Source organism: Doryrhamphus excisus, linkage group LG14 (assembly GCF_037039965.1).
Source record: "Doryrhamphus excisus strain RoL-2023G ecotype Guam linkage group LG14, RoL_Dexc_Guam_v1.1, whole genome shotgun sequence".
NCBI lineage: Eukaryota > Metazoa > Chordata > Actinopteri > Syngnathiformes > Syngnathidae > Doryrhamphus > Doryrhamphus excisus.
In genome coordinates, this window is record NC_136370.1 from 7381682 (window position 1) to 7407684 (window position 26003).

Genomic DNA, 26003 nt, shown 5'->3' on the forward strand with positions numbered 1-26003 from the left:
GTAAAAACTCCAAATACAGATCCAGTCTATTGATCTTCTAAAGGAGGAGGCACGTCCAGACAGGAATGGTTTCTCTCTTTTGTGATGTCAAATGATGGTCGTTAGGATACAATGGGGTGGGGCCTCTGCCCCCTAACAATGGTCCTTTGGGTGGCATCACCTTCATTAGCATTCCATTCAGATGTAATCATGGTAATGAACGGATGGTTTCAAAGAGGAGTGTGGAAAACTATCTAAGTTAAGGTTGAGGAGCCATCTCTGAACAAGGGGGCAGAGGTCCACACCACCACCTTTTCTCCCACATTTAATCATTTAGCCTCAAACAAATAAACAAAGCACAGCCACCTTGGTTTAGTCTGAATAGTGTTTGTCCCACATCGTTTCTGAGTGTGAACTGATGAAGCCTGTGTGGATGAGAGGTGAAATGTCTTCTAAATTATGCCTTCACTTCCTCAAACGCCACCAGTCATCAAAGGCTGAGCGGTTATTTTAGTTTAATTATAGAATCGGCTTATTTTTATGATAGGTAAGAATGTTGAAAACATTGCCAATTGTAATCGATCCCTCACACCCTCCGGTCACATTTATTAAAAGCTAAAATAATCCACACCAATCCCAAGTATGAATTCTTAAGGGAAAATGCAACACATGCACTTGAACGTGTCCTATAATGCACCTTCACGTTCATTTATTCATTTCCTGGCGCAAGCTGCTGAGAAATTTCTAAGAGAATTGTGATCCAACCCATTGACCGTATGCCCAAATATTAACATAAAAGACGGAGGGTACAGACGCCATCTTCCCTTTCTGACCTAGCTGTCTTGAAAACTATCTGTGGTGCTTTGCTACTTACGTCTGGGTACTCTTTGACAGGCACAAACAGTTTTTCCTGCAGGTAGACCACGGGTCCCGCAGGCTCTGGCAGCTCTAGGGGGTGTCTGTCCACAAGGCCATTTACTGTGTCACTGTACATGTGTTTGCGCACCCTGTTGATCTCTGGAAAAAAAAGCACACACAAAAAAAGAAAGCTTAGTCAATGGACAAAAAAAAAAGAAAATTGTTATGGTTCCAGGCAAAGGATTAAGGTGGAATATCACAGCGTTTTGCAACAACAGAAAGTTAGGCTTCGTTTTGACAGGTAGCAATTATTCACAAGTGCACAAAATAGCAGCTGGACACAACAGAGACACAGCCATTAAGTGATACATAATGACAGGGTAAAAGGCCACACGGTACAATAGTCTGCAGGGGGTGGGGTGAGCCGGGTGGCCGTGTATTCAGTTTGTAATGTAGCGGGAATCGATTGCTAAATGACACACATTTTGGTCATGGAGGCTCACTTCACACTTCCAACAGTGAAGCAATGAGCTGAAGCATCAGTATAATATGATCTGTTGTGCACAGACTGAATTAGAACATTAAAAACGGCATTAAGGGCAGTTGGGAGAGCTCCATATTAAAACACCAGCAGGGGAACTTGACACTCGGCAATAGTAGATACTAATTTGAAGCACTCGCCCGGCCTCCAAGTCTTAACCTTGCACTGAAACTCATTTGGAAGGTGGGTCATACTTATATAAGTTTCCCCATGAGGAAAGAGATTGGTCTTAGGTGTATATATTACATTACATAGCATTTGATTCATTTGCTGGGGAATTCCTGTTGCTGTTGAAAAACCGAGAATAACAGATGTGTGATTGATGAGTTCATGGACATCTGGCCTGCAGTTTTGGTGGACAACACCTTTGAGACCATCAAATTCTTCCCTCCCATATTAGCTCATCAGTCAGGTACACGCATACTCTTCGTCCTCCAAAATAACAGCTATTGTAATGCAATTGTTTGCGATCGTCTGCTGTGTGCAAGCTCACACATTTATGCTGCTTTTCCCGATTCTGTGTAAAAAATTACACAGATTACAATTTTTAATTGAGGGACTGCTATTTAATCCGCCATGGGGCCAAGAAAAGTAGAGAGTGCTGGAACTTCAATAAAGAAGGTTAATACCATCTCAGCATCATCTGACAGAAGAACAGTTTCAGTGGCAGATTACTATCACTGTCCCGCTTCACTAAAACACTGAGCAGACCTATTCAACACCATGCGGCTTTTCAACATAACATATTACATTATTATTACCGTATTTTCCGGACTATAGGTCACACTTTTTTTCATAGGTTGGCTGTTCCTGCGACTTATACTCCAGAGTGATTTATAAATGAAAAAAATATTTATGTTACATAAACACTGGACACCATTTCTGTTTATTTTTTGTGCTAGCATATCTTACACCTATTCAGCCTGTTCTCTATTCTTTTATTGTTAGAACTTGCCTTCCAAGATGACGTAATGTCCGTTTTGGTTAAGCAGTTTGTAAAATAAATTACCCGCAAAAAATGCGACTTATACTCCAGTGCGACTTACTATGTATGTTTTTTTCAACCTAATTATGCATTTTTGGCGTTGTGCAACCTTATACTCGGAACGACTTACAGTCCAGAAAATACGGTCTATTATGGCACGATAAATTTGCCGTGATCTGTTCCGTATTGATTTATGTACTTAATTATTTCTATTTTACTTTCTTATTTTTCCTCATCCCATGTCTGGCCTTGGTTGTTTTTATTTGTGATGTCAACATTTTACACAGAAACAGAATTTGGAACCTCAAATAGATTACTCTACTACCAAAGGGATTGTGAAACAACAAAGGAAGAGCCTTTTGTTAACATGCAAGGGGTATTTTTTCCCCGACATTTTCCTTAATTTCTTAGTGAATGATTCATGAGTCTCAAGGACGGAAACTGGGTATATGCAGGAGGTGGGTATCTGTCCAAATTACAATCATAAAAAAAACATGGGCTGTTATATGATGTACGTCCTTGTAGAACAGATTTACGACAAGTCTTCTATAAAACAACCAACTGCATAGTGGCAAAATGACAAAGCCATTTTCAGTGGTGGTTATATGATCGATTGATGCTGCACACACGCTTGGACAGCTGTTCACTTTGCACTGCCTTTTTGCAAAGAGAATCTTAAACCCCGACAATCTCAAATATTTGGAAGCAGTCGATACGACAGCAGCACCGCTCGTCACTCATGGACGCATAAAGAATAACAAAAAAAACATCTGTAAAACGGATCACTCAAATAGATTTATATGAAGCCTTAAAAAAAGTGTAACAACAACCCCCCCTTTCCTCTGTCCCTCTGCCTCCTAATTCTATTTCCTCATGCCGAAATGCCACATTAACATAAGGGGCCGTGCTAGGCTATCAGTGGAGACGTGTAGCATTTGACAACCTCTAATTTCAATGCGGGGAGTCCTTTCTGAAGCGCTGCACTCACCGAAAAATTACCCCACACCTTGCGAAACTGACAAAATCATTTGTCTAGCTGTCCGCCGTGACAGAAAAGGGTGATTGTGTAAGAAAGATGGCGGAGGGGTGCTGAAAGTCTGCTATGTTTGGAAAAGATATATAAAAAGAAGTGAGGGGAAAAGGGAATATTAGCAGGCAAGGCCAAGCTAGGCAATTTTCTTAAAACATTTTGCAGGAGCTAGCCAGATGTTAGCACATGCTTCCTCCGCTTGGACCATCTCTCAGCTGTGTGCCAGTGTGTCACATCTTGCAACCTGACTCAGCAATCCACATATAAACTGCTATCCTGTCTATTTGCCTAATGGGGGGGGGGGGGGCACAACACACTCACAGTCTAATTGTCCGCTTTTCACAGACAAAAGCAGGCAGAGAGAGATAGAGGGAGAGAGAGAGCGAGTGTGTGGGGAAAATCGCCCTTGAAAGTGGCTGAAGGGTAGCGAGAAAGAAGAAAAGGACTGCTGAGCAAGCAGCTGTATTCACACTTTTTTTTGTTCCAGCTAAAACTGCTCATTTTATCCTTATCTTTTTGTTTCTCTAAATGACTGCCTATCTGCAGCAGTGAAAAAAAAAAGCGAGACCATACCAATAGAGACCATTAATCGTTGAATATTGTCAAAAAAGCATATTGGATGCACTCTGAAAAGTGCTATTTCTACTGTTGTCTACTACTGTGATTATGAAGGTTGTGTGTTTATGTACAGATTCTGATGCCAAAAAATGTGATCTCACAAGCACACACACATAACTGAGGATAAAAAAAAAACAGTCCAGGAGAGGTTGAAATGAGGACGGAAAAGGGGAGGGCCGGGTAGGAAAACTTTTACTTTTTTTTTTATGCACCAGTCGCTCTGATCTAATGAAAAGTAAACAGCACATCGAAATAAACTTGGCGGGTGGGTTAGCGGCAAGATCAAAGATGGAGCAAGCCATAGGAGACAAGTGGAAACAAAAAAAGTAGAATCCAAGAAGGTAATTTCTAATTAAAATCTACTGCGGTTGAGTATTAATACCAACGTACTAATTTGGGGGTAGTATGCATTATGGTGCTGTCTGGAGAAGCATGTCAATCCATTTTATGGTGACTTTTAACATCATATCATTCTTGCATATACAGCTGTCCCTCGTTTATCACGGTTGATTGGTTCCAGATCCGGCTGCAATAAGTGAATTTCCACAAAGTAGGATTCAATTCAATATTCATTCAATCACAGCCATTTTTCAAAAAGGCATCCCTCTCGGTACCGGCCATTTACAATGACTTTGACAGATTTTTCAAGGCACACGGTGTATTGTATTCTTGGGATATATAGATATAGATAGATACACACATACACACACACACACAAACCAAAAGTAGGGTTGGGCGATATGCACCTTAGCATATATCACAATATTTTTATACACTTGTCTCAAATTGTAAAGCACATTTATTGATTGGCAACAATCTGGCTAACTTTTATAATGAGATGTCAGCCTCTGCACACATTACGACTAAATCTTCAACCAACTGCAATGCCTGTGCTTGTGATGAAGGAAGATGTAGGCACCCATGCAATTCCAACTCCATATGGAAGATATTCTTTATGACACCCCTGCGCAAACGGCTCTCTTATTTTGAAGGACAGTCAGAAAAGTATGTTCTGTGTGTGGAGAATTTGTATTTACGGCGAAGATGAGCACTTTGACACAAATTTTGCCATATACTGTATATTTAGCCAAGAAGTCTAAACAACGATGCCACAACATAAGAACTGGTAGTTTTACAGTATATAGTTTTTTCTTCTAAATACCATGAACTATTTATAATTTTCACATTTTTACACAAAATAGTAAAAGCCATTTGTGAGCAAATGAGTTAATAACTCAAACGTTTTCATAGTTGAGAGCATAGAAAACCCATTAATGACCTAAATATGTTTAACATTATTAGAGTCCTGTGGACATGAAATAACACCCTTATGACAGCATCGCTCCCCATAGAGTCTTTATAAATCTAACTTTTTTTTTATAATGCATTTCAAGCAAAAGAATACACTAACACAAAACATACAGCAGAACACATACAAAAACAGCACAATCAAGTCCACAACGGTCTTTGAGCAATAAATAAATAATACATTACACATATTTATAGCTGGAATTGGAGTGGGAAGAAGTAAAACATTAAATATCTCAAAAGTACTTCAATGAAAACCAAAAGCTGTTTCCTTCCTTTTTTTCTTCCAACAATACCTCAAGCATTTACTAATATTTACACATGTGAAAGGATTTTCAATACCAACTATGGTAATACAAGTACCACAAAGGTAGGCAACATTGGACTTACAATAAGTACCAGCTATGGTAAAATTAACACCATGCAACTTTATTTGGACATCAATACATCAACAGGAGTGCAATTCCAACACCATGAGCTCCAATTCCATGGCGGTGCAGGGTGGCGGAGCGTTGTGCGAAATCAGAGCCCCATATGTGTATCTCCAACTCCAAACAAACACGACATAAGTGATGTGCTGTATGTTCAGAGACCTCAAATATGTACACTCAAATGCTGATTCCTGGTTGATACGTTACATTAGGTGCGGTAAACGGCACAATGGTAAGTGATGAGCTAAAAAAAAAATTCACTCACAGACACGTCTAGGTGTGCCGGAGCCGAGCGAAACAAAACACAGGCGACAAACAAGCCTTTTCACTTAGAAGTTGTGCACTTTAGCCATCACAAAGTCTGACTATGAAAAAAGGATTTAGATGTTTAATGCATCGCTGCCCTTTATTCGCAGCACGGACGACTTTATTCGAGACGACACTCCACTTGAACAGTTTAGGGGTTTGACGGGCCGAGTATGTGAAAGACGGAAGTTTCTTTTCTTAATGCAAAGAGCAGATATATGTGTGTGTGTGTGTGTGTGTGTGTGTGTGTTGGGGGGGGGGCTGAGCCATGAAAACATATGCATTTCTGGGGCTTATCATCCATTCACAGCTGCCTACTCTCTCCATCCATCCACTTCTTTATAAGGATTTTTCCCCCTTCCCTCCTCCTATGCCTGTGTCTTATTTTTACTTCCTAATCTTTGATTTAACAGTAGACCAGACGCAAGCCTTTGATCTTCATGCACAAACTATTTCAGGGCTCTTAATGAGTGTGATGTACTATCAGCGTAGTGAAGAACAGCATATGTATTGCAGTTTTTACAAGGAACATCCACATTAGGTTTGAAAGTTCATGTCCCAGGAGTTCTGCCTTCGGGAAAAAAAAAGTTTGCATTCAACAACTTTGATGGAAACATCCAGTTTTTTGGGACACTAGGTGGTCAAAGACAAAAAGTAGACAATACTGATTAGAGGTCCCAATACAGGGAAAACACTATCAAACGCCCCTGTCAAAATACAGATTTGATCATGAGGAATAACTTTTTTCCTTTGGCTTTTTAAGGCATTTTAGGAACAATTATTGCCAATAAGCAAGAAGCAACAACAAAGCGCCCTCAGCTAGGGATGTTACAAAGAATATTAGAGTAAAAAATTCACAATTACCACGATTCCTGTGTCAATATGCACATTTCAAATCAAACATGCGTTAAATGTTTTTTTTTCTGTATTTTTTCTTGCTCGGTTCCGGTCGCTGCAAATGCGCATAACAAAAACATCAAGTAATGGCAAATAAAATTTCATGGTACAGGGAAGTTGTAGCCAACACCTTTCCTGACACAAAGCAAATCTGTTTAGCATGTAAGGGCATTTAGATCAATAATACTATCTGCCCCAATGGCTGGACGGGACAAAAAAGAAAATGTTTTTTTTTTGTTTTTAACATCAGTTACCGATTTTCACCCTGTGACCCTTTTAAAAGTTATACACTTTGGTCCTGAAACGGTCCCAGTCAAAAGTACTTTGTGTACTATTGACGACTTCTAAAAAGTTACAATAAAAGTAAAACTGAACAATAAATTGAGAATCCAAAAATTAATTATTTTTTTACATAGTCTGCATGTAGTCTGGAAATTACAGTGCATCTATTGTCCCTTTCAGACTACCTGGAATAATGTCATTTTCCCAACTTTTTCTATCCCGAAGAGGGAGAGAGTTCCTGAATCCATACTATGTGGCATGGATCGAAGTACCATCCCACCTACATATGGAAAGGTCTAAACAGTTCTAGACAGAAATGACAGTGTAGTTTGCTGGCAGCCACGGGTAGAGATTTATGATGTGTGTGTCAGGGATTCTCCAAAGGCACACTGGGTGAAAAGCTCTGGCGTCAGGTCTTTAAGTACATAGGCCACTAAATAAAAGACTGGTGTAACAAGGTTTTGGCGATGTGCTCCTCTGGGAGCAAGGTGAAGAAAGTAATAACGTGGGTGGGCACACCGCAAACAAGACAAAGAAGAACGACTTTCATCCGAAGCCTCCCTTGGTAATGGATGCTTTAGGAACGTAATGCCAATAAAAATCACAGAGGCAGCTTAATGTTTGTCAAAGTCTATAATGCAGAATTTGCATTAAGTGTATAAAAGCGGGTGTGTACATGCATATTGCAGCCAACTCGCCTCAGAAAACACCACGTTACGCTATGTGATCATCAATAATGAGGCTGAAAACTCACACTGACAACACGCACACACAAAACAACTTTTTTTTTTTAGTTCAGCTGCAGTTCAATGCATGCACAGGAATGTGTGCCCTGATACCAACTTAACTAAATGTAATATATATAAAAACAAACACCCAGCTTAACATTAAAACACCCACATAGGCCGGCTAATGAGCTGTTGTGTTTGAAGACAGAACTCCCCAGAGACGAGGAGGTAGAAGGCAGAGAAGTGCCTGAGAGAAGTATCTCTTAAACAAATATCGCAGGAAAAGGGCAGGAAATTTAGAGTCACACCTCATTGTAGTTATTTATTTCTTTTAAAAATTGCCTCACTCCAAGTCCAGACCTCATTGGAAGTCCAGTGACATAGAAAATGAAGGAAAAAAACGACTGTAGAGATGAGAAGCAGGTTTTTGGTATGACCAAGTGCTGGCATCCATGCACAGGTAACAAAACATTCAATGTCACGTTGGCTCTGGGGTCATTTTCATTTTTTCAGTCCAAATCAAGTATTAAAAAGGGGTTAAGAAAGAGAGAGGCGTTCAGTTTCAGACACCGCTGGGCAAAATACTAATTCATTGGAGTGATGGAGTGGAGGCATATGACGGCGCCGCAGCAGCCGCACAGGAGATGAGAGTGAAGGGCTACATTGTGGATATTTTCCGGGACATGACAATGCATTGAAAGCAGCGGGGAGGATGCGAGGAACGCTGGAGTGGTTGCGTGCTAGAAAAGGAGAGACTACAGGAGAGGAAAAAAAAATCTAAATGAGCGCGGGAGGAGAGATTTCTTCCTAATTTCCCAATAATAGTTTCACCAGGCTGGGAGATGTTTATTTATACTGTATGTTTATTTTATAACCAGACATATCTCGCCCTTTTTCCGAGTCCCCGAAATTGAGTCTAGGGAGGAGACCTCCTACAGATGAGGATTTCTCTTCCACCTATCCAGAACAGGGAATCATAGGGAGAAAATTAGATTTTGTTTTCCAAAGTGGTGTAGTTTGTTTGGTGTGGTATGAACGCAAGTGTGGAACAAACCAACCATCTATCACAAAAAATCCAAAACAAACTTAGCGTAATTATATTTAGATCCAAACCAACTGGCAAATTAACCTATCAGCTTTGATTCTAATACACGAGTAGCGACCACAGTTTCGACAGTTATATCTGATTTCAACAGAGTTGCAAAAATATACTGGTGTCAACTAATTTACCATGTTTCCTTCTTGCAATATAAGTAACATAACACTGTAAAGGTTTTTTTAGAACATCTTAATATTTGTAACAGAACGCAGCAGAGTTTAGCTGAGTATTAGCAGTAGTGGAGCAAAGATGCTGGTTATGGTTTCACAACGAGATTCAATTATGGTCGGGTGTGGAAACACTGAACCGCGATAAATGAGAGATTACCGCAATTACATTTTTAAAACGGTACAACTGCCGTCTTCTCTGAAAATGTCCGGCAGTGAATGCGTTAATATTCCCAGTCCTACGATTCCTGCCTTTTTTGTCCCCTTAATATGAAAAGAAATCAAACCGGGGTGGAAACAGACCCAGAAATCAGCGTGAAATCACCATTCATCAAGCTTGTATTGACTAAGCTGTAAACATGTTGCCATCTTGCTCACCTCTGATTGGACAGCAGAGAGCATAGCAAAGCAGTATAGAGCGTGGGTGTGGTGGCATCCCAGAGGAGCAATCTGCAAAGCCATTAATCATAGGTCGTAGTAAATGCTAAACTTCGGAAGCTGTCATTGTGTGAATGCACGCAGGAGGGGAGAGATGGTGAAAAAAAGACACCCAGAGTCTTTTGACCGTTTGGTGGTGACGCTGTGACTACTGTATGTGCTCCAGGAGTGTGTCACGGCTTGTCGCTGTGTGGATTAGATAAACCATGCAGACAGACAGACAGGGAGAGACACTGCATGTTGGAAGACAAACACAACATTCGGAAATATGCTACAAATAGTGCTGGCCGAAAGAGCATTTCAGGAAAGTGGAAACTAAACACTACCTCTCCGCACTGGAAAATAGTAAGCGTTTGTACATTTATAAAAATAACATTACTGGGCTCAGCAGCAAAACAAGTTCCTTACCATTAAGACCTCATTATACTAAAATTAGCATTGGGGATAGTCATATTTGATGATGTGAGACTGCTCTATGGGGGGTTGTGTTGTGGCAATAGGGAGAGTGTGTGGGAAAAGCAGGCAGTTCAATGAGCCATTGGAGTGCTAGTTTTGTGCAAATGTAATGGTGTCCTTCCATATCCTGAGCTGGGTAGACATGTTTTACTATTAAAAGGATGATTAAAAAAAAAACAAAACACATTGATTATTCTCCATGTGGGAATGGGTCCACCGGTTTGAGCCACTGGACTTTGCAGGAGGATGCGAACCTTATTTGGGCTAGAATGCACAGAAAAGGCAAAAAATGTGTTCATGTTTCACATAAGGATTGTGAATGACGGACACAAAATTTTAAAAGTGCAGTTCCCCTTTAAGAGTGCTTAGAATGCTAAAAAGTCAGATGGATGCAACATACATATACCAGGGGTTCTCAACCTTGGACCCACATTTTCCAATGGCCATTAAGTGAAGACCCACTTTTATTTGTAATTTTTATTAATTTGAATTATTAAATAAGTCAATTTATAATACCAGGAAGATATTTTACTTGGAACTGGGCAACGTACATATACATGTAGGAAGTAATATTGCTCAATTTTACTTCAAAAGCAGTCACATCACTTGTATATTACACATTTTTACGTCATTCGTGGCTTGCTGTCCACTCAGAATGGAGCTGTGACCCACTTTTGGGTCCCGATCCATCAGTTGACGACCACTGGTATGTACAATTCACCTTCATGTTATTGTCTGTGTGTTGTAATCATGCCGGTGGCTAATTTATTTTTACACTTGTATGCCAGTCAAGTTACAAAGTGACTTAAAATTGCCTGAATATAGTTAATGAAAATGATTTGAAGCATTTCTATTTCAGAGAAGTGTTTCAAAACTCAAATGTGAACTCAACCAGTGTCCCAAAAAATATTTCAGGTTCCCCACTACTTGCTTCATAATTATCCTGTATTTGTAGTTGTAACAAGTATTTCAGTGCAGCCCAAGCTGAGGCATTCAGCCAATGCAGCACACCTTTATCAGTGGCACAAATACGCAGCTCAGCTCAAACGGAAATGCACATAAAATGCAAAGTCAGGTCTCCCTCTCAAGTCTCAAGTAAAGATATTTTATTGCTGTGTTAGCCAGCGAAAAGAGAACCGCAGGTACTGTAAAAACCAATAGCCGCCACGGTTTTCATTTAACCATCACCCCATATGCGTATTAAATCGTGTACTGTTCCCTGCCGGTTAAACCATTAAAACAAACAAAAGTGTGGCCGTGCAAAAGTTGAGAAGTGCTAGTAAGTAATCCTACTTTATTTTTGCTTGAGTTAAATCCATTCCTGCTGCCTGCCGTGTTCTTTGTTGACGTACACACAAAGCAGCAAACAAAAAACAGCAGCCTCGGGTGTTTTCTTACAAAACCCCTGCTAAGACCACCACGGCACACAATAGCTATGTTAAATAAAGGATGCACGTGAGAAGGACCATGTGATGTGACAATGTATGATAAGGAAGGAGGAAGAATAACAGGATGTTGTTAAGAAGTGGATGGGAAGAGCAAGTGTTGGTCACATTTTCTGTAGACTACACCACCAAATGATGTTTCCTGACAAGTGGCCCCAACATAAAGACGGACACTTCCTTCCAGGAGTGCAACCTGATCCCAAACAGAGGCGAAAGGAACAAAACTAGCCAACACCAATTCATCAACATTTTGGAGGGAAAAATACCCAATAAAGAAGGTCGACACATAAAAAAAAAAATAAAGTTACAAAAAGGATCCAAGTTGCAACTGAGCTTGCACAATGCTCGGGACAACAATGTCCGGAAAGAGTCCAGCAGTCAGGAAATGAAAGAAGTAGGGGGGAGAGGAAGGAAAAGCTAAACTGTAGACACAGGTGGAGAAGATAACCTCAGCTCTGCTTCCTGTCCGCACCCAAACAGAGGAGACCACCGTCCTCACGATGCATGTGGGAAAAGGAGAGAATGTCAAACACAAAGCAGGGGCAAACTTGATGCTGTGTGATTTCTAGGTGGGGGCGATGCAGATTGCAAAGTAGTTGTGTTGCGAAACAAACAGGGGTGCGTCGCAGGACTGGGCTGCACGGTGTACTAGTGGTTAGCATGTTGGCCACAATCTGGAAGATCTGTAGAGCTGGGTTCAAATCTCAGTCAGGGCACCTCTGTGTGGAGTGTGCATGTTTTCACCTTGTGGGTTTCCGATGGGTACTCCAGTTTCCTCCCACGTTAAGTTAATTACAGACTTCAAATTGTCCATAGCTATGAATGTGAATGGTTGTTTGTCTATATGTGCCCTGTGATTGGCTGGCAACCAGTCCAGGGTGTACCCCGCCGCCTAAAAAAAGTCAGCTGGGATACCCCTACACCTCTAGTGAGAACAACATAGAAAATAGATGGGTGGGTGGACGTTCCGAGACCAAACTGGTAAAAATTTGAGGGTGTGAACACAGAATCGCAAATATGATTTTTTTTTTTACACAACAATGAGTGTTTGTAATTGCTAAACTAATAACTGCAAACAAAAATGGCAACGTCACCAGAATTGTCAACAATTAGTTCTAACCCCATACCTTAGTCTGGACTTGTGTCTCAAAATTTGGTAGAAATGTGTCTAGATTCGACCATAATATAAATCTCAAAAAGAAGTGTCGGTACACACCCGAGGTGTAGAGATTTACAGTACACAAGCATATTCTTCCATTCATCAGGTACTATCCTCAATGCTACAAAAACAAGCTAATTGTAATGCATTAACAAATCTTTCCACGCCTCAGTTGACTCTGTGTTTGAGGACAAGATTGTCGCGTCAGGGGCAGAAAAAAAAAGTGTTGAGAATGTGAGCAAACATGACAGAATGAGGAACAAGCACATTCCCCTCGCTACCCTCTCATTACGAGAGAATGAGGTCACTCGATTACTACACCAAAAGCTTTGATGACACCAGACAAAAGCAAACCAGGAGACGACTGTCTTCACCTTTTGAATTTCCCCTTGCAAGATTTGTTTGCTTGTGACAGACATGTCGGTTTTCTAGTGCAAAATTAAAAGTGAACACAGAGAAACAAAAGAAAAATTGTAGACAGTTGTTCCAGAATAGCAAGGTAACATGTCAACCGCCTGCCATAGACATGACATTTAAAAACGCTTTATACTAAAAAGGGATGCCAAAACATTCACGGACCTAATCTAATTTAAAAAAAAGAAGGATGCATCTTTCATCACACAGCCTGTTGAGGCTTGCAGATACCATCTTTAAGTTACAGTCTAACAGCTACTTGTTGTCCCTTGGCGTGCAAACACACTTCACAGCTTTCTGGGGACTTTGGACATTTGTGTGTGGCTGATTTTAGAAAAGAGGAGACTATGGTATCATGAAAACAAGGCAAAGTGGAGGCTGTGGGGTGTAATTATGCAGCATCAAAGCCAAATGTGTTGGTTTTCATCGAGGGATGCACATAGACACATTTTTTCCCCACTTCGGTTCCGATCCAGATACTTGAATTTGGATATCTGTCGATACTATTCCAATCCAGAGCTCCGTTTGCTTTAATATTATTATTATTGTCGAGTCTGCATTTCAGGAACTTGTCCATCAAGTACTCCACAAGAATACCAGAAAATGCAGCTGGAAGAATATTAGCAAACGCAGCTCCGCACACACACACAAAAGCACCGAGACGGACAATCACGGCTTCACAGACGTGTGTGATGTCCAGCTGCTTTGTGTGGCCTTGAACGCACCGGGTGCAGGTGGAGTGCTGTATTGTGTACGGCGCGCGTGAAGAGGACAGCTGCAGTGCATGCGTGAAGACAGCCATCTTCACTGATTCATTTTCAGTTACGTTTTCGGATATTGTTCAAGCTACAGTTTGTTCATTGATACTCTTGGCTACATTTGCTGATATTCTTCAAGCTACATATGCAAACAAAAACAAGCGGACAAGATGCGAGCCCAGACATGGCTCATCGACCGGAAAACCACCGCAGGTGGTATCGGAACCTAATTCTAGATCGGACTGGCCCCATTCCTATTTTGGTGTTGTATTTGCTCATCATGATTGGAACCCCAACCGACTGGAAATAGTACCTGTACTATTACTATGACATACTATAAAGGAAATTTACAGAATTACTTAGAGCAGTCACTTATGAAGGAGACATTAAAAAAAAAAAAAAAAAAAACTCCCTCGGAGGAAGTCCCTCTCTGAGGAGCTGCTCTTTCACAACATATTTGTTTACTCCTAGATGGTCTGGTGGATCTGTTTTGTCTACTAGATAGGGTCAAAAGTAATGTTTAAAAAGGCACATTGACAGGGCAGTAAGAAAAACATAAGAACCCCTGCTCCTCTGTCATTAAACACGGTGCACCGTCTCACAGCATTCGCACATCCGAGAGGGAAAATGTGCGCAAGACTGCCGTCGTCGATGCCGGCATGTTGTTCTCGAGCAACATTTAAGCCTTGGAGTGATTGTGTCAAGAGCCACTGAGCAATGCTAGGATCCCAGGCGAGCGCTGGGCTGATGCGAAGCGACAAGCCACGATTCAGGCCTTTAAACGTCACCACTGGTCCTTACATGAACGAGGCAAAGGGCGCCTCAAGGCGGAATATCTCGCACACAAGTGCAGGAAGGAGCTACAAAAAGAAAACATATGTACAAAAGAAAAGAAGAGGGCAAAGACGGAGGGGGAAATGCAGGTCACGGGTATGATAGGAAGAGTTGATGAACAGACAGATGAGATTTAGTCATTCCGATCAAACACAGAAAGAAAAAAAAAAAACAGGAAAATGAGTCAGCCTGCCGGGAACAGCAATTTTCTACTTTGGAAAACATGACAAAAATGAAACATGCCATGTGTGAAGCAGCATGCTACCTCCTACCAGCTAGTGGAATGCATGTGCAGGTTTTAGAGAGATAAAGGTGATGAAATGCATGGCGATGGAGGCGGAGCATAAATAAGAACACACTCCAGGAACAGGGAAGACAAGCCCATCGCTTGACACAAGCACCTTAAGGTGTCGACAGCACTTTGACAGCTTGCACCAGCACACACCTGTCCTGGCTGTAGCTACGCATCATCACCGCCCAGCTGCATGCACTTTATCCAAGGAGACAGACAGCAAAGAAATAAATTAAGTGTTATCGACTGTCCATCCCATTTTCTTAAAAAAAAACATTCCTATTTTATCTGACAGGATAGCTTAAATCTCCAGCTTGCCCTGACATGCCCTCAAAGGAAATATTTACAGCAGACACACTAGAGCAGATATAATCTTTTTCAGGGCAAACCTGCCAAAAATCTGCTTTTCCATCAAGGACCCCACATTAGGAGACATGAAATAGTGATGGTTCAACTCATTATCAGACAGACAGCACTTGTGTGCAGCAGGGACGGCCACAGCAGTGTGTGTCTAGCCCAATAACAACACAAAACAGCCATTGTGTGTGATTGTGTCCATCATTGGTAGAGGCAAGGAAGGGTGGGGGGTGGCGTGTGGAGCTGAGCAAGGGGGTCAATAACCTTCCCTATAGCTAACAAGATGACCTCATTCACATCACATGGGAGGAATTCTGTCCCCACAACCAGCACTACTGTTCTTTATCATACTTACTATCATCCCTTCCCCTGACACGCCTTTCTCCTTTCAGTGGGAACAATCCATCAAGTGAGCAGCAGACTTTGGGGTTTTCATGCCAATCTTTGCACGACACAAATGGTAGTAAATGAGCTCTCTGTTCCACAAGTAGAAAACGTCCCTTTGTTTTTAATTTGCCACAGTAATCTCGCTCCCAACAACTGCACTGATAGGACAGGCACAGTGCATCTTAACGACAAACAGCGAGACTCAACAACACACAACAGAACTGGGCTTGTGTTGAACTGATAACACGTCAAAACGGATTGAAAAGCGATGTGTTTCGTTTTAGTCATGGGTGGCTTCACCACAGTCAAAACAGTAGGGAGGAACATAGTACTGTAGTGGCGCACCAGGGCAACACTACTACAATGTCCAATGCGTAACAGACCCTGTGCTTTGCTTTGTGTCGCTGAAGCAGAGAAGCCCCTGCTGTGGCAACTTAAACATTGCTGACTAAGTACCACGGGGGGGGGCACAGTCGATTAATGACCTGTATGAACAGAGTGCATGATATCCAAGCAAAATTGCAATATGTGTGGTGATGGTGGTGCAAAGGTTTAAAATTGGCACAAGCTGGGGAGAGCAGAAAACTCCCCAAAATATGCACCAGAAAATCACTTATTAAAGAATAAGGGAGGCCTCAGCTACAGTATATTCTATTCTCTGAGGAGGGGCTCACTGTACCCTGAACTGGGGGGGGGTTAGCCCAAACCCCTTTTGGCACAAGCAATGGTACAGTTTTGTACTTGTTCACACAAAACCGCAAGACTGTGAGAATTTAAGAGGAGTCAGTTGCTCGTCTTCTGCGCTATTTCCAAGGTGGCAGTCACGCTAGAAAGACTTTCACACACTATGTCAATTTCATTCAAAGCAACACTGGGGAAATCTAAACGGACAACATCGAGACACAGGCATCTGAGATACAAAGCCTGTTAAATGGAGACTGCCTGTGGTAGAATCACCGCAAAAAAAAAAAGATACAATTGCCATGACACAGTTTGAGTTAGAGCTGCACAACTATTGTTTGGAGATGACTCAAGAGACAATTGTAGTGGGAGTATGAGAGTTGTGGGTTAATCCAAGTATAGAAACTAAACACACATAAGGAAACCAGGGCGAGTTTTCATGAAAACAAAAGGGCAACATCATATAATATTGACCCAAGATTGTGATTGATGGCAAGATTGCACAGACAGCAGTATATACCGACTTGGAAAATAAAGTCCCGGTTAACGCAGAGAAGTGCATCGTTGAATGTGATGCGTTAGAAGTGCACGGAGGTCGCACAGATTTGAGACAAGCAGCTGACAGCGAGGTTACAGAGTGCCGGCGCTTCATACTCGGATGACAGAACTTCAGAGGCATCAAACCGACGCACTTTTTTGAAGCCCCTCGAGGAAGGTGATGGCAGCTCCGCCTGCTCTCGCCAGGCCTCACAGAAACAACACAGGCGGGTAGCGGACAGGTAAATTATTCACCTTTGATTTATCGTCCGGCTTAAAACGAGCGAGACGCCGAGGTAAAAGGCTTGGAACTGCAGGGAGGCCAAAGTACTAAAGGCTCTGGACCAGGATAAAGAGAGATTAACATTGAAAGTGTCTGGTAAATGAAATATTTAGGCAGACTTTAGAGTTGACATGCTGTGAAAACCGTCACGTATATTTCAGTATACCTGCAACGAGAGAGCAGAGCACAGCTGTGGAAAACAAACGTGGCGGAGGTTAAGTGCAGAGAAATTCCTGAGCTGGTTGCCAAAATGTGCTTCCTATTCCTCCAGTGAAAGGACACAGAGGAAATTAATGCAGCAGGGGTGGGCGGGCAAGGAGACAGAGTGAGCATTCAGTTCATTTTGCTGCCTAGTTCCTGGGATAAAAGGGGAGGAGACAGACGGTGCCAAATGTCGATTGCGTGATTCATGTTGTCGCTAACTGTTAAACACTTTCTCTTCTATTTATGAATCCAAATAAACAATGTCAGATGAAGACCGTTACACAAGTATATGAAGTTAAATAGGTGGTTCTTCACTTCCACTCCTCTATTCTACATTTATTGTTGTAGAGTACCAACCAACCAGAACAAATTCCTCGTATTGTGTGAACTATACCTGGTAATAAACCTGATTCTGACACATTTTTAAGTGAGTAAGCATATGGCACTTTCATAGTTTCGTATGTACCTCCGTATTGAGGTCACGGTTCATTTGTTTTTTTTTGTACACAAAAGGGAACAATGTGTCGATAAATGAAAAATTTAGGCAGACTGCTTCGTTCCTGGGATAAAAGTGGAGAAGACAGACGGTGCCAAATGTTGATATTATAGCATATGATGCATGTTGTCGTTAACTGTTACACACTTTTCTGTTTGTGAATCCTAAAGAAACAATGTTAGATGAAGATTCTAGAGATGATGACTTCCATTTCAAAATGTTGGAAGGTGGTAGTAGTAATTGTAGGAACCTGTTGTGGAGAGACAGGATGAGAGGTGGGTCATGATGGAATTTTAGTTTCAAAAAAAGCAATCAAAGCGACGGCTGTGCCTCTGTGGAAGAGGGCGGACGCAGAACAGGCGTCGCCTGTCACAGCTGGCTGTCTCCTCCCTGTCTCGAAAGAGGGAAAACAAACCACAAACCTTCTCCCGTCTCTTATTGTGTCATTTCCTGGAGGTGTTTTTACTCTCGACACAAATAAAAACGGAAGAGTATTCGTTGATCCGTGTTGCCATAACTTGAGAGGAGGGGGCGGATCTGTGGCTTGCGGTAAAGAAGTAAAAGACAAGCTATGTCGTTACATATACGCATGATTACCTAAAACTCCTTACTTAAAGCTGGGTTACGTTCAGGCAATGGCGTCTCTGATAGTGAGCCAAGCAGTCAGAGACAGTAGGAGGCCAAGCAGAGGTAGGCGCTGATAAGGAGGGCCCCAGCACTTGTGGGATTGAAGCCTGAGATAAGAGCCCCGGAGCTGATGTCGGATGACTTTATCACGCAGCACCCGCTGGGAGGTGCCGTTGCTGATGCTGGGGCCAAGGGTGGAAGGGGGGGGGCAGAGTTTAGGGTCAGAATGATGGGCCCAAAGCTCAACAGGGCCATGTGGCGGAGCTCTGGCACAAGGCCCCCTGAAGGAAAGGCAAATTTTTATCCTGCCTCCAGTACTAAATCCTTTGCTAAATTATATTTACACAAGGACACTGAAAGTGGTGACTATTGTGAAATAGTGTTTCTCACATTGGAGCAGTCCAAAAGTTAAAAGAATAGTTCAAAACCCACTTAGAAACTGGGAAGCTGACAAAAATGCATCTATTGTTGTACTTTATATTAAAAAGGGTAGCCTACGGATTTCTGAGGTGTATAAGATATATGTGTAAATATTTGTGTACATTTATTGTTTTATGAAACTATGGTAACGGTTTAATTGTATTTGCTCATGCGTCAGGTTACAATGGAATGATTAGCTGCAGCCCTACACATACATGTCATAGCGTGTACACACAGAAACGCGTTACATTCATGTTGTTGTTATGATAACTATCAATTAATGTATGATGTATAATGGGAGCAGCTAAACTTGGCCAAATCTCCATCATTAGCTGAAATACAACCTATGTACCACAGTATATATGGCAGGCGGGATATAATGTTTGCAGCTCAATTGAATGTTGGCGCCCTCTAGACAGCTGGTGAACCAGTTGCACACAGTCCCTTTAAACATTATCTCGACTTTTTCCATTTTAAGTCGAGGCTTGTGAAGTTACTTTTGGATCTCCTGGGATTTCCTGGAGACCACACTGGCGTTAGGGAAAGAGAGGCAGACCGAACGAGACCCTACAAAGCTTCCAGATTGTATTTTCTCAATGGCCGCGACGGCTCAGTAAAGCGTTGCGCGGAATGGCGCTCGTTAATTAAATCCCAGCTTATGAAGTGGTGCTTTGGGAGAGGATGTGAAGGTGGGAGCAGGGGGTTTGATGGGGGATAAAACAAGTTTCAGCTTGTGACGATGGACCGGCAAAACACCCCCAATTGACTCATTGTGTCAGCCTCTATCGGCACTCTAAGCAGCGCTGCGCTCTATCCTAATAGATACTGCATTGATTGTGTGTCAGAGGTTAGCGTGGTTCCTGTCCTGTGCCGAATACACAGAGTTAACCTAGAAATTGTGCTCACTCTACCCAGATGTAGACGGCGATAACAAGGAGCCAGATGACAAGGATGGGGAGAGGATAAAGAAAACAACTGCAGATGTACGGCATTGTATCAAACTCTCTAAACAACCATTCCCAAAGGAACAGCCTCCGACAAAAGCCTCCGTGGTGGACAGGGGACCGTTTGTCCTCCAATTGCTGACAGCTCCCTTGGGGAAAGTCAAGATCGTGGAGGAGGAAAAAAAACAAGCAGACACAAAAGTGCCGCTGTAAAAAAAGGGGGGGAACAAGTGGTACCATGCACCACGTTGCTCCGCAGCAGTGTGTTTTTGCAATGCAACAATGGCCTGTTAAATCTATTAAACAAACGCATCTCGAAACAAGCCCAGAGGGAGAGGTTGGCTTTGATTAAACAATTCAAAATCAATACCTGACTCTTTGAATCATCATAGGGGGGAAAAATTGACATTAACAAAACTTCCCGACATCGCTATGCATTCTATGGGCTATCATAACCTGTCTAGAGAAAAATAAAGCAACTTGATGCTGCTTGTTGGCTAGCAGGCCGTAAAGAGTAATATAAAAAAAACATAGCAGGTGTCACCTCAGGAAGACGAACAACTGCAACATAGTGTGTGTGTGTGTGTGTGGGGGGTGGGGGGGTGCGTTCCTGTCAATCTGCCACAATGACCTTGAGGCACTACATGCATGTCAGCAACAAAATGTGAGTGCATGGAGCATAGTGGGAGAAACACAAGGGTGGGGTTGGCTTTCCCCTCCCCGTCATAGGAACAGCTGTGAAGACATGCACTTAAAAACTGGGTGTTTGTGTGTGTGCGGGGGGGTGTCATGCAGCTGTCAGGCTAACATGCTTTCGGACAATCTTAGATTTGGTTGTAACTACTCGGGCAGTTGTCGTACAGAGACCAAGATTCAACTAAAATTGTTTCACCTTGGGTGGGGTTCACTGACATCATGTGTTGTGAAAACGTCGGGCCCCTGAATGTCGCACCAGGGCGGCAAGCCTAGTCAAAAGGGGGCAAGAAAAGCAAACAAACTCCCTAACAATCTCCAGACAGTCCGGCACTGAGGTGACTTATAGCACGCATATGTAACTTCTGGCACTGTGGTACTGTTTGGCCCGGTGCTGTGGAAACCCCCTAGTAAACTTTAGGCGGCCTGGGTGGGAGTGGAAGTAAGATATTTGGGAGTTATGTTTTGTTCTATTTTGCATCTGTTCCCCAAACACTGCAATATAGTACTAAAGTTCATGCTTTGATTGCAGAAAAACACACAAAAATGTATGATCACTATCATGCCAGATCTCCTGGGTCAAAATCTAATTTAGCAATTAGTGTGCAAGATCCAGAAGGCGCCAAGACTTTACTGGGACCAATAAAGGACTCTTTGTAACAAACTGGTTTTAAAAATACTTTAGGAAACGCAACTATGCATATAAAAATGTATCTAATTACAGCATTTGCTCCAAAGGCTTAGCCTATTTTCTCACAAGAACCACAGATGCTGTGATCTCATTGCCAATTATTTCAAGCTTGCCTTCCTGCCCTTTATCAGAATTCCAATACAACAACCCATCTGACTTTTTTTAAAGAACCGTGGTGGTTTGGATTCTGGGAAACTGTAAGGCACATCTGGACATTGTCAAGGAATATGACACTTCGGGGGAGGTCCACACTCAAGATTGTACATGGTAGGTCTTTTGTGACTACTTGGGGGACGGGTAGAGGTATGCCGTGTGGGCTGAGAAACAGTATGGGACAATGGGAACTAGAGGGACTGCGCATCACCACAGTGCAAAAAAAAAAAAACTACAGACATGTGTCCCTGTTTGTAACTACCATCAATATGTAAACACAGTGGTATGTCTGTGTACAACCACTGACATCACAATTAAAAATTAATCATTCATGGAGTTGCACTGAAAGGTCATGACTAAAAAAGGAATGACAGTATATGTGCTTAATGCTGTCATTCCGTCCAACCGGAGCAAAACACCAAATGTACAAAACAACCGTGTCATATAAATAATACTAACAATCTTACCCCCAAACAAACGTTCTCTTCTTTGAGCATTTCAATGTTGTTAAAATGCTAAAAAATCAATAATTGTGGACCCCGAGTGCAAGTTAGTGGACAGTTATGCCAACCAAACTCTAGTAACAGACTGATCACAGTTGAGATTGCAGTTATTCTTCAATCCTAGTAACATACTGATCATAGTTGAGATTGCAGTTATTCTTCAGTCCTATGAATGCTTCCACCAAACGTCATTTTAGTTGGTGAGCAACTTCTGTTGTCGACTGTTCCTTCAATGAGCTCAAATGTAATTTTAGCTCAACTTGAATTCTTTTTAAGACTTGATTTATCCACCTCATAAACTCAAGAACACACTGTAAAGGTATGTTTAAGCAGTGTAACACTTGCTTTCCTAATACTTTCAGGATGTTTCCGAGCGTGTCATTGAACCTATTGCAATACAACTTATGAGGAGTAAATGTGCAAGAAAGGCATTTTTTCAAGTTGGGCAACTCACTCCTCTTATGCGACTTGCTTATCATCCATCTGGAAGAGAGACTAGAAATCTGTGCAGACCGGTTTTACAGCAACATACTCCGGGCGCCTACGTAGTGTGGCAACACCGAAACTATATTATGTCAGTGAAGAAGATTTATTTAAATTATATTCAAAGTGTGCGAGAAGGTGAAATAGCTAACGTGTGTGCGGGGAGGAGGCGGGTAATTTGGATTACATGAAACTTGGTTACGATATGTTGATACCACCAACATTTAAAAGGACGAATAATCCCACTGATCTTGTGTAGATCACAGTTATCAAAGAGATTTTAGAACAGGGGAGAGAAGACCGGTGAGGGAGGAAATACAAGGACGTGTGAAGCAGAGGTTTGATTATTTTTAAGGAGAAGTTATAGAAGGCTTACCAAACTTCGGAGCGGTGGCCATTGTTTGGGCAACACACACACACACACAGGCAACATTCCTCCGCGGTATAAACTCGGCCACTGGGCAACAACTCTTACAAGAAACTCGACAAAGACACGATAAGCTTTTCGACTGTGTTAAAATGAACCGCATATGTTTGTTTTAATGTGTTTATTTGGGTGGGGGGGCGAAGTGACGAGGTAACGTCGCCGAGTCCAGCGGCACGCGCACACACACACCCTGTGTGGCTAGCTTCAACTGTAGCTAACGCTAAAACTACTGGAACATGTGGAAGCAAGGCCCGGGTGAATAACTTTTAAAATGCCTTCCAAATAGCTGAAAGTCCACCTTAAATACATCCCAACGTTATATGTTTTAACTACATTGATGAGAATGTGAAGTTTAAACGCTCGAGAGAAAGTTTTCGTCTAGTCACAAAGTCAACAACACAGCTAATCTCAGCCACATGACTCTCACATGCAAAGTCAACATTAGTGATAATTGTGGTGATTTTCATTAAATAAGATGTGTAAAATGTGTAGTTGTATGTTTCCATAAGGAACGCCGATATGTGGGATCGGTGCAAATGCCGGACATCGCCTTGGCTAACTACTACCACCACCAACACCACCACCGCCGCCGCTTACCTTCATCGAGAAGCCGCTCGAGGTGCGTGAAGATGCCGCAGAGATTGGGCAAACTGGTCATGAGCTTCTTCTCGTTCAACAATTGCATCAAGTAGTCCGGACTCGGCCTCGGTCGCTCCTTCACTTCGACCTCTCCAACCATCATCTTTGCGGCGAGAGCGGAACGCACACAAGCCCGAACACAGAATCCTTTTTTGCTGGGGAGAAAACAAATAAAGAAAAGGGAAGAGAAAAAAAAACTTGCAGCTCCAATCCCTCCTCCTCGTAAGAACAATAACGTGTAGTAGGATCCCCCTTTCCCGGAATCAAGCTGGATTTGTTCGTGTAGTTAGATCGCGAACTGGGAGCCAAAAAAAAAAAAAGAAACCGTTATTTCCTTTCCCGAGAGTGGCGCTTGGTACTCTCCTGCAGACAGTGTGCGCTCAGGGACGGTCGATTCCTACACTGTAGGCGCGAAGGACTCAATGTCCCGCCTTTCTAGTCAGCTATAGGCCAGTGTACCTTCATTGGACTAATGTTTCAACCAATCAGCGTTCACAGCCAATCCCCCGAGGGGCGTGTCTCAGCCTAGAGGCGAGAGTGACTGACAGAGGTGAGGGCCAATGGAGTACGGTCCCACCTCCATCAGGCTCTACACACAGAATTTATCCAAAAAAAAAAAACAGATAGCAGGGCTTATGCTGCAGATTAAAAATATTACAATTAAATAATACTGTGAATTTGCAGTATTTCTCTCATGCAGTATGTGTCTTTTGCACTTCAATTTAATTTACAGCATTTTATGGGGGAATTGGGTCCTTTGCTGTTTCTTCTTTGTTTTTAGTGTAATGTTCTAATGCCGGTCAGGTTTAGTAATATCTGTAGAATATACCAATAATCAGTAAGTCAATAACAAACGAGCTGTGGGGCACACTATGGACACCCCTAAAATAGCTAATATCTTATCTTTGTTATTTTAGCTAATCTTATCACTGAGTGCTAGGAAAGCTACAGTAATAAATAACCTCTTTCACACCAAGATCTTGCCCCAAAAAAAGAGTAGTAGATTCCACATTTACTGTATTTGCCTGTGTCTTTTATACAGTTACGTGGAATAATAAAATAAAATAAAAAAATGTCCTTACATACTAAATTTTGATTATCCTAAGAATATTTGTAAAACAAAAACAACCAACAAAGTAGAGGATACCCATATTTACTGTATTCACTTTTGCCATATATACAGAACCCAGCAAAAATAATTAAAAATAATAACTCGATGATGCAATGTCAGCAGACATTGCGTGTGCATTCTGGGCTATACAACTTTTACTAATTTGTGTTTATTTTTTTGTCATTCTATGTACATAAGTAAATACACAGTGTGTATTTTAATACAATGTATGTATTGACCCAAATGAGGATAAATGACATAGAAAATGGATGGATGGATGGTGTGCATTTCTGTGGGATTTCTTCAGTAGTCCACTTTGGACAGGTTTTGCGTAATGCCTTTTTGCACGAGGTCTGAAGGCTACTTCAGTAGACTTTGAGCAAAAGGTGGAGAAAACTGTGCCACTGCCTTTGCAGTCCAAAATCAAAATTATTTAAAAAAAGGCTGAGTTTACTGTCTTCTCTGTTCAACCATTGCGCCTAAATAGTTGATAAGTGGCAGTGATTAAATTACACTGACATCGATCTGATGTACTGTAATGTGTTTTTGTTTTTTTACAGTACCACTTAAAGTGCTTTGGTACCTCTGGACTTGATCTTAGGACCTCCTGATTATAAACAAAGTTGAGCTATACACCTGGAATTGATTCAGTAGAATGTGCACAGTCATAGGCTCTGTAATTCTATTGGTAATTCTAATAATTATCTATTACTAATATATAATGGGCCTTTTCTCATTCCATGGAGTATTGGTAGGCGGCTTGTAAGTATGTACTGACTGTATTTATTTACTGTATTCATTCACCCTAGAGTTACTATTTAGCTACTTTTTTGGACCTGTTGAGCAGTAGATTGTGTATATGTGATGTATTTCAATGTAACACGGTATGCATGTTGAAATACAGTAAATCAATTTTAACATCTTATGTTTGTATGGCGGTAAGCGCGGAGGCCTCACAGCTCGGAGACCCGAGTTCAATTCCACCGTCGGCCATCTCTGTGTGGAGCTTGCATGTTCTCCCCGTGCATGCGTGGGTTTTCTCGGGTACTCCGGTTTCCTCCCACATTCCAAAAACATGCTAAGTTAATTGGTGACTCCAAATTGTCCATAGGTATGAATGTGAGTGTGAATGGTTGTTTGTCTATATGTGCCCTGTGATTGGCTGGCGACCAGTCCAGGGTGTACCCCACCTCTCGCCCGAAGACAGCTGGGATAGGCTACAGCACCCCCGCGACCCTCATGAGGAAAAGCGGTAGAAAATGAATGTTTGTATGGCGGTTAGCGCGCAGGCCTCACAGCTAGGAGACCTGAGTTCAATTCCACCCTCGCCCATCTATGTATG

The 26003-nt window shown here is 42.0% G+C and overlaps 1 protein-coding gene and 1 long non-coding RNA gene across 7 annotated transcripts in view; one reads left to right on the top strand and one right to left on the bottom strand.

Moving 5' to 3' along the window:
* Positions 1-23955, bottom strand: part of qkia (QKI, KH domain containing, RNA binding a) — a 79818-nt gene extending 55863 nt beyond the window's left edge. For all 6 annotated transcript variants that reach the window (XM_058091394.2, XM_058091391.2, XM_058091389.2 and 3 more), the window contains exons 1-2: positions 23509-23955; positions 854-996 (exon numbers count right to left, since the gene is read on the bottom strand). In XM_058091394.2, the coding sequence (XP_057947377.1) occupies positions 854-996; positions 23509-23653 (288 nt within the window). In that variant the 5' untranslated portion in view covers positions 23654-23955. The remainder of the gene's footprint in view (positions 1-853; positions 997-23508) is intronic.
* On the top strand, positions 22759-23747 carry LOC131140720 (uncharacterized). Its single transcript, XR_009132450.2, has 2 exons — positions 22759-22822; positions 23421-23747. It is a non-coding gene; the product is annotated as an uncharacterized LOC131140720 (long non-coding RNA).
* Positions 23956-26003: the final 2048 nt, after the last annotated feature.